This window comes from Vigna unguiculata, chromosome 6 (assembly GCF_004118075.2).
Source record: "Vigna unguiculata cultivar IT97K-499-35 chromosome 6, ASM411807v1, whole genome shotgun sequence".
Lineage (NCBI taxonomy): Eukaryota > Viridiplantae > Streptophyta > Magnoliopsida > Fabales > Fabaceae > Vigna > Vigna unguiculata.
Window position 1 is genome coordinate 31617089 of NC_040284.1, and position 8941 is coordinate 31626029.

At 36.0% G+C, this 8941-nt stretch overlaps 2 protein-coding genes across 2 annotated transcripts; both read left to right on the forward strand.

Moving 5' to 3' along the window:
* Positions 1–384: 384 nt before the first annotated feature.
* Positions 385–6189, forward strand: LOC114186860. The gene is made up of 9 exons (XM_028074902.1): positions 385–1065; positions 1288–1527; positions 1717–1930; positions 2104–2213; positions 2288–2487; positions 2931–3034; positions 4779–4966; positions 5059–5258; positions 5632–6189. The coding sequence occupies exons 1-9, from the start codon at positions 822–824 to the stop codon at positions 5824–5826; spliced, it is 1695 nt and encodes a 564-aa protein (XP_027930703.1). The 5' UTR covers positions 385–821; the 3' UTR covers positions 5827–6189.
* Positions 6190–7209: 1020 nt separating this feature from the next.
* Positions 7210–8046, forward strand: LOC114186732. The gene has a single exon (XM_028074720.1). The coding sequence runs from the start codon at positions 7465–7467 to the stop codon at positions 7909–7911; it is 447 nt and encodes a 148-aa protein (XP_027930521.1). The 5' UTR covers positions 7210–7464; the 3' UTR covers positions 7912–8046.
* The last annotated feature ends 895 nt before the right edge of the window (positions 8047–8941 follow it).

The following is an 8941-nucleotide window of genomic DNA, read 5'->3' on the forward strand; positions in this document are numbered from 1 at the left end:
TGACATTAGCTTTTTTATTCCCCCAAGATTGAAAATATTAAATGAAATATTAAATTCGACATTAATGCCTTATTGGATCTATTCATTTTTATTAAAAGTTGATACACTTTTTTGAATGCATATAATGTATAGAATATTATGCATTACTATTAACACAAAATTAGTCTTAAAGAAAATAATAATACTAACCAAAAGCAACATTAAAAAATGAATTAATTATTTATTACATGATATATGTTCCACATTTTAAAAATGTTTTTGCCATAATTTGGTAAATAGTTAAATGTCATCCCATAAATATTCTACTCCGGGATCGTCACTTTTCAGAATGAACAGCAATATATAAAATATATTCAAAATTTATGTATAAATATGACTTGAAATTTTTGATCCCAGATTTCTTCTCCCAGATTTCTTCCTAGTTTCAGATTTCAGAAAACTCAGATTTTCTCTGCTAAAAACCCTACTGGGTCAATTAGAGAAAAAAAAAAAAGAAAAAAAAAAGCTTGATTCATTCTTTGTTTTGAAGAAAGGGGGGATTTTCCTAGGGACCCAGTTTTTTGTTTCAGTGCCGCACAATCGAATTTCTGTTGGCTTTTTCTAAGTGCACTTCTTCGATTTGATTTCCCCCTTCTCCTGCCACTTTGTTTCCCGTTTCTGTTCTAACAGTCACTGGCAGAAAAGAAATCCCACAATTGGTTTTCTGTGCGTTGCTGAGTTGGAAGTGATAGTGGCATTGCCAAAGTGCAATTCCATTGAAACGAAGGAAGTTTTGATGAGAGGGCAATGAGAGGGGCGTGTGAGCGTTCAGAGAGATTAAGATGAGTGGCGGGTCATTGGGTATTCGTTCTGCGAGTTATGGCTCTTTGGAGAAGCAGCTGTACATGCTGCAGCACAACGGTGCATCTCCAATTCAATCAGCACGAAAGCCTCCCAAGACGCTGAAGGAGAAAGACAGGTTCTTCCATTGGATCTTCAAGTTTGCAGGCAGAAAGAAGGTGGGAATGCTCTTTCTCTTTGCAATCTCCGCTGCCGTTTTCATCTGGGTTTTGTACCTTGGAAAAGGTTCCCCACTTTCTCTTCTTCCTTTTTAGTAATTAATAATGATGTTATTGTGTTACTCCGTTAAGCTGCATGGGAAACATCAAACATGAGTTTGAATTTGATTGATCGGATATAGACTTGTAGGAATGCATCATGCATGACACTTGTCTTGGTAAGGAGGAGGAAGGAAACCTGTTTTTGTGTTTCACATGATTTAGTTTTTGTGATTTGGCTTGCTTACAGGTGAAGATTCACAGGAGGGAAACGGTGTGCGTAATAACATTAAAGTTAATGAAAGTACGTCTATAGGTGATTCTCCATCTGTGATCTCTACTTCAAATATCTTGGGCTTATCCACAGTTTTAGTTCTACCTCCTTCTCCCCCAAGCTATTTTCTGGGTTACATTCTTCCTCCTGGTCATCCGTGTAATAGTTTCACACTTCCTCCTCCGCCGGCAGACAAAAAGCGAACCGGGCCACGGCGTAAGTTATTTTTTTTACCATATTGTTTCTACAAATGCCTTATATTAGTTAAATTTTAATTGGAATATTACCCCTCATCCTTACAGAGTCAGTCGATTCTTTTGAGCTTGTGTAGTTTTGGAGGATATAGAAGGCATATGGATATTTTAGTGACATTATCCTTAATATTTTTGCTTATTTGTATTTCAGCCTGCCCGGTATGTTACCTTCCTGTGGAGGAAGCCATTGCACATATGCCAAAGTTTCCGTCTCCTTCTCCAGTACTTCAGAACTTAGCATTTATCTATGAGGAAACTCTTAGCAGGGTTGGTGAGTTTGGTGGTTCGGACTTTGGTGGATATCCTACTTTGAGGCAGAGAAATGAATCTTTTGATATTCGAGAATCAATGAGTGTGCACTGTGGGTATGTTTTGTATTTTGTTCTATGTTTCCCTTCTGTTTATCTGTGAGTACTGAAGAAGGTTGTATGTGGTTATAATTTTTTTTTTTGTTTCAGTAATAGAGTATATTTCTTCTATCCCTTTACTTACTTCTGTCCATTCTGCATCTACAATGTTGCATGTGTACATCATTCAGATTTGTTAGAGGAGCTAAACCTGGCCGCAACACAGGATTTGACATGGATGAAGATGACCTCCTCGTGATGGAGCAGTGTCACGGCATAGTTGTTGCATCAGCCATATTTGGTTTGTATTATGTGATTTTGGCTTTCATTTAGATGTTTAATTTGATATGTTTCTGACGAATTAAATCTGTTCAGGAAATTTTGATGAGATAAATGAGCCAACAAATATAAGTGATTATTCAAAGGAGACCGTGTGCTTTCTTATGTTTGTTGATGAAGAAACAGAAAAATACTTGAGGAGTTCTGGCAGGCTGGGAATCAGCAAGAAGATTGGTTTGTGGAGAATTATTGTTGCTCGTAATCTTCCTTATACAGATGCAAGACGCTCGGGGAAGGTGAGAATTATATGTCAACAAGCACCCTGAAATTAGTATATTTGTTTTTAGTAATATTTGTTTCTGAAGCTTTAGAAAGTTACGATTTTCTTTAGGATTTGGTTATTTCTATGGAAATATAATATTGTTGGCTGGGTTTCATCTTTGTAGAATCTATGTTATAGGAAATAATACGCCACATTGACTTGCCTGATACAAAAATGGAAGCCCAGATGGGGAAAGAAAATAGAAACTTAGATGAACATACCTAATATTTCCTATTTATTCTCTTGTATCGGCGTTCAGCATTGGGTCAATTCTTTTCTTTCAAATATAATTTTAGCGTTATGGTTTGAATTGAAAATAACAATTACACATACACAGATCACTCAGACAGTATTGTATTTTCTTGTTCATATCATAGTACTTGTGTGTACCTGAAACATACGCTACCTTTTTTGCAGATTCCAAAGCTTCTGTTGCATAGAATGGTTCCAAATGCTCGTTATTCTATATGGCTTGATGGAAAGCTAGAGCTTGTTGTTGATCCATATCAAATCCTTGAAAGGTATATCATTGCTCTTTAATGCCATACACCTATTAACTTTACATGTGACAGTTGTGTTGAGATCTCATTTCAGTCCTAAATCTATATGTTGTCCGATGTGAGATTCACCTTTTTAGTTCTTCTGAAGATATGTGAAGTATACTGCTTTTGCAGAATTGACTCGTGATTTTATTTCCACCTTAATGATATAGCTTACAACTACAGATGCACTAGGAGATATGGGGCTTGATATATTATAGTAGTATGTTTCATGGTTTTACCAAGAATGGTTATATCTGAAATATTCAGTTAATGTCTCAATGGCACAATATTGTCCTGTGTAGTTGTTTCACCATACATATCTTTCTGGTTCTTTCTTTCATCCCAGGCCATTTAAAATTCTGGAAGTTCAACTATGTTATTTCCTTCCCACACAAGATGGCATCTTAATCTTTCTAGACCACAAAATGCTTCTATATTTGTCTTTAGTTGAGATGCTTTGATGAATGTTGGTGGAGTTTTAATGATTAAAACTTATAACTGGTCTGACAATAGAGTTTGTTGCTTGTAATATTGTTGCTAAAACTCAAGATGTGGAATTGCCTATTTCAGTGAACAAATACTGGTAGATTGTCGTTAAAGTGCAGGTTCCAATTTATCCTCCTTAAAGGAACAATGTTGAGCTCCTAATAAACTATATTTGAGTCATTTACTGTCTTCCTTAACTTCCAGGTTCTAAAATACCATTTAGACAGCTCAATCTAGAAATTGCCATCTGGCCTAACAAAGCTGTGCCCACACAAAGAGTGCCCAGGACAGCTGGCTAGTTAAATGAATACATGCTGTGTATAATATTGGATTAGAGATCTTCATCTCAGCTTGCTCTTATTATGAACTAGGATAATAGATTGTTTTTACGCTACCTAGGCATTTGGTCAAATTGCTATTTCACCAGCGTCATCATCGGCTAGCATAAATCGAGTTTTCAGTTATCCCCTTTAAGAGCGTATCACTAGGACATAGTTTATAGGATTTTATCTTCAATGTCTGTTTTGAAGTACTAGAATCTTGACTAATGACTACTTTGGAATAGAAAATTTATTTGGAAACAAAAGTTTAATTTTTATCAGCTTCTTCTGTTGTTTTACTCGTTTTCCTCCTTCTCTTGCATGTTCACTGCTTTATATGTTGGTTTTACCTTTTCCTCTTTAGATCCTTCTCTTCCTTATGCTCTATGCCAACTATTGTTCTCCATCTCGGTTGGGTGGTTATCCAAGTTCCTGTGATCGAGACTGTGTATAATGTATCTGGAACGAAAAATTAGGGTTGAGATTATTTAATTTTCATATATTGTTTCTGGGGTATGTCCCTGAATATGATTTATGAAGAGAGATTGGCCTGAGTTTGACTGAGATACATTATAAGGGATGATCCTATACATGCACTGGGCACCAGCAAATGAAGGAACTGAATAACAGAATTGAATCTTCTTAGCATATATGAAATAGCAAAGTGGCAGTAGACAATAAAAAGTGGTATATTAACAGAAAATAAGGCAATCTAGAAAATCAAACAATGAGTGTGCAATTTGCCAAAACAATTCTTGATCGAATGGGCTTGGTGATAATCCTTTTAAGTCTGTGAACTATGACGTCCTATTTGGTTCGGTCACTTTCTGTGATACAGCAGACCCATTTGCTAGTTTACTTGAATTGTCTTGATAAAATACATGTTTCATCATCTTATTGCTCTCATCCGTGTTTAGGTTTTTGTGGAGGAAGAATGCAACTTTTGCAATATCTAAACATTATAGACGCTTCGATGTATTTGCTGAGGCCGAGGCAAATAAAGCCGCTGGAAAGTATGATAATGCCTCTATAGACTTTCAGATTGAGTTTTACAAGAATGAGGGACTGACTCCATATACAGAGGCCAAACTTCCTCTTACAAGTGGTAAGCTAAACTTCGTTTCCCAGTTGGATGAAATGCACCTGCTTCTGCTTCTGCTTCTGCTTCATTTCTCAACCTTGATGGCTAAATTGCAGATGTTCCTGAAGGATGTGTAATTGTAAGAGAACATGTTCCCATTAGCAACCTCTTTACTTGTCTTTGGTTCAACGAAGTTGACCGATTCACTTCTAGAGACCAGATTAGTTTCTCAACTGTCAGGGATAAACTTTTGTCCAGGGTGGATTTTCATTTTCTCATGTTCTTGGATTGTGAAAGACGCAACTTTGTAGTTCAGGTAAAAATTTTATTTAACCAGAGGCTTCTTACTGAACAACATGATTGATCTGTAACAGTATATGTTTTCTTTTTAACTCTATCAGCGAAGAAACTTTCTAATAAATACAATTACTAAAGTAATTATTGTTAAATCAGTACATTTATCATACATGATTGGATAAGCTCTCTTCACACTATCAAGTTATAAACTTTTTTCTCAACATATATTGTGCTTACAGTGAAAGAACTGTCTTTTAATTACAAATTATATAATGGATGATAAGTTCGTTTGTTTTTTTCAATCGTAGGATAGTTTGATAATTACTAAGGAAAACATGTTGATAATGAAGTCAACTTTATTGTCACTGATGATTTGTTTTTGTTGGTTACAGAAATACCATAGGGATATATTGAAACGTCTGGCTGCTCCGGTGGCAGTTGCTCTCAGTCCTCCATTGCAACGTGTGCATGAAACATCACCGGAAAAGGTTGCCAGGAGGGGCCCGGGAAAGCACGGAAAAGAACGGAGAGCGAGTTCTAGGCGCCACCGGAAAGTTGTGGCCGGAGGCAGGGACATACAAACATAGAAGCAAATTATACAGTTTTGGAAGTGTGACAATATATCATTGATTATTTGGGTTTTGACATTCCACCTACACAAGTCATTCCCTGGTGGGAAGATGAGTGTAGTGTGCTCTCATTCTTTTTACTTTATGCAATTCGTTTATGGTTATTAATTTTTTGTTGTATATAGGGAAAAAGAAAATCCTCAATAATTATCAATTATCATATCAGGGTTGTCACTTGCCACCAAATTCCTGACTTGTGGCAACCCACTCTGTTGTTTCATTACACTATAGGATAAAGTGTAGCTGTTGCTCCCATTTGTACTTCATCAAGGTCCTTTTTTCCGCTTTAATAACTAAAGTTTCTCACCACACCTTGCTTTACCTCTCTTGCTTCTCTGTTGAAACTGACATTCAACTTCATTTTTTTTTTCTGAAATACTACTGTAGCTAATCAAGGAAATTAAATGGATGTATTCTAATGCTATATATTTGATGTTTTAATTTTTAAATGTATTTGTTGTTTAATTTAATCAGTTAATTATTTTTGTAGCCATCTCAAAATTTAAACCGTTGTAATTGCCATTTCCATGTTTATTTTAAAATCAATTTTTTAGAAACTTGTTATCAAAATAAACTTCTATCGCAATATAATTTTTTTGACATAAATATAAAATGTAATTAATATGTTTAATTTATCTCAAACATTTCACAGATTAGAATATTAATTTATTTTCCTTTTATTTTTGAAGACACGTTTACACATTTTTAACGAGTGGCTAAACTTTTGATCTCAACAATGTCAGACTGCTAGATATCCTGTTACAAGCTAATAGATAATTGGTTTAGGTACTATATATTTTTTTTTTCTTAAAAGAAAGTTATGAATTTCCTCTTTGCTGTTTATGTATAAAAAACCATCGCTAACAAATATTACTTCTTGGTCAAAACCATTTTCAATTGCTTTCAATTAATTTCCAAATTGATGCAAATGTCTACAAAGATCAATAGTTGATTAGATTTGATTAGGTTGTTGTGTTTTACATTTAAGAATAAGTAAACCTATTCAACATGTGTTGCTACTAAGATAAAATACTCAATGGTTCTTATGAATAACTAGCGAGGAGAGAGACAATTTTAAAAATTTAAAAATAATGTTTTTTATTATTAAATATTATAATAAAATATAAACAATTAGGGAAAGCACGTGTTTCCCTAATTTACCATAAGACAAATAGAATCCTCGGAATTTGACGCAGTTTCAATGTTTGATAATATTGGCCTGTGAAGATCGATTCGAATCCACATTATTGTATCCAGTTTGATTAGTTTGTGAATCAGAAAATATGATATAAAAAGGGACGAAATGAGCAGAAACGAAAATGCTTTGAATGTGTTCCAAAGAATGAGGTTTGGTAAGAAAAAAGGTTGAGGAAATTTAGAAAATGAAAATTGATTATTATCCTGACTTGACAGTGGAGTAACAGAGGGTCCCAGTGGATCCTTATCTTAGCAGGTCTCCCACTTACGTCACAGTGGTAGAATCTTTTGCCCCAAATAATTAATAGTTTAATTAGGGCGTTGTTTGGATGAGAAGAAGAGAGGCATGAGGTTAGGGTGATTGAAAGATGAAGAAGAAGTGAGAGTGAGAGTGAGAGAATGCGAATGGCATCATCGTCGTCGGCGTTCATGGTGATCTGCATCCTGCACTCGCTCATAGCGGTCACGTGCGGGGCGCTGATGATGTTCTACATGAAGGAGGTTTACACGTTCGGCCACGGAGTTCAAACCGCCACCAAGCTCTTGGGATCCACGCCGCACGACCAACTCCTCATCAAAACCTCCGATTCCTTCTCCGGCCTTCTCCTCGTCGCCATTGGCTTCCTCCTCTTCATGGTCTCCTTCGTCAGGGATCGCGATTTTCAGGTCTTCTTCGCCAAGGGCTGCACGCTTCTCCACCTCTTCATGGCCATGTGGAGGATCTACTTCGAACGCAAGGTCGAGGATCTTGCCTGGGATTGGCTCCGCCAGACTGTCGGTGACCTTCTCTTGGCCCTCTCCTGGGTCTTCTTTCTTGTTTACTCTTGGAGGGAGAAGTATGATTAGTTTCCCCCTTTCTTTTTCCCTGTCATTTTCCTTTTATTTTCTTAAATTAAAATCTTTTCACCTTTCGATTTACCTTGTAAAGAATCGGATCTCAATTTGTTTTTATCAAATCTGTGTTCAGAGATACCTTCTCAATTGCCTTCTTTCCTTTCCCCGCTTCCACATTAATAGTATGTTGTTTAGTTTTTAACTGCAGTTGACCAAGACCCCTAATTAATCCTCCGATAATCAAATCAAACTTGTCCTGATTCTGGTAGACTTTAGATAGTTTTGTCTGTCATTTTGAGGTGAATTTCATGGAATTGTGCGTGGAGTTTGAGAGATGGTGTCCATGTTTTGATCGGCAAGGTAAGATGTTGTGTTTGTGGGTTTGTGTGAATAACACTTGGATGCTTTATTTGTTTATTAAGAGTTTGGAGTCATAGAATTGTATCTGTTAAATTGGTGCAATTTTACTGTGAGAAGTGTAGTCTTATATCAATTGTTGGAGTTCATAAGCTCTATGGATTTAACTGATGCTGCCGGATAAAGAGGAGCTGATGGGTAGGACTGGATGAAGCCATTTGGGTATTTGTGTTTAGAAATTTCATTTGGAAGCAAGTGGTTGCTGAAGTGTTTTGCTGGTGCCGCTGATGAATGTGAGTTTATGCCTTTCACCAACGCATTGATTCTGTTTTTTGTGGATGATGTACAATGCAGTTTAACTTGTTTGAAGATAATTGAACGTACTTCTAGTCATATTTTACTTAATAGTTGCTTCCAGCCAACTAAAATACAGCCAAGAGTTCAAAATACAATTTGAAAATGCTAGATCTACCTCAGATATCTTTATTATAATAGACATTTGATATATTCCCCTTTGATTATAATTGTTGCATGTTTACTCATGAGATGGAATGATCCCACGTTTTCACACTTCCCTTTTGAGTCCTGTTCACTCTGAATATCATATTCTGGTGGGATATTTTTTATGTCTAGGTAAGCTCGTAAAATGACAGGAAACAGTGATCTGTCATGAGTGATGTGTTGA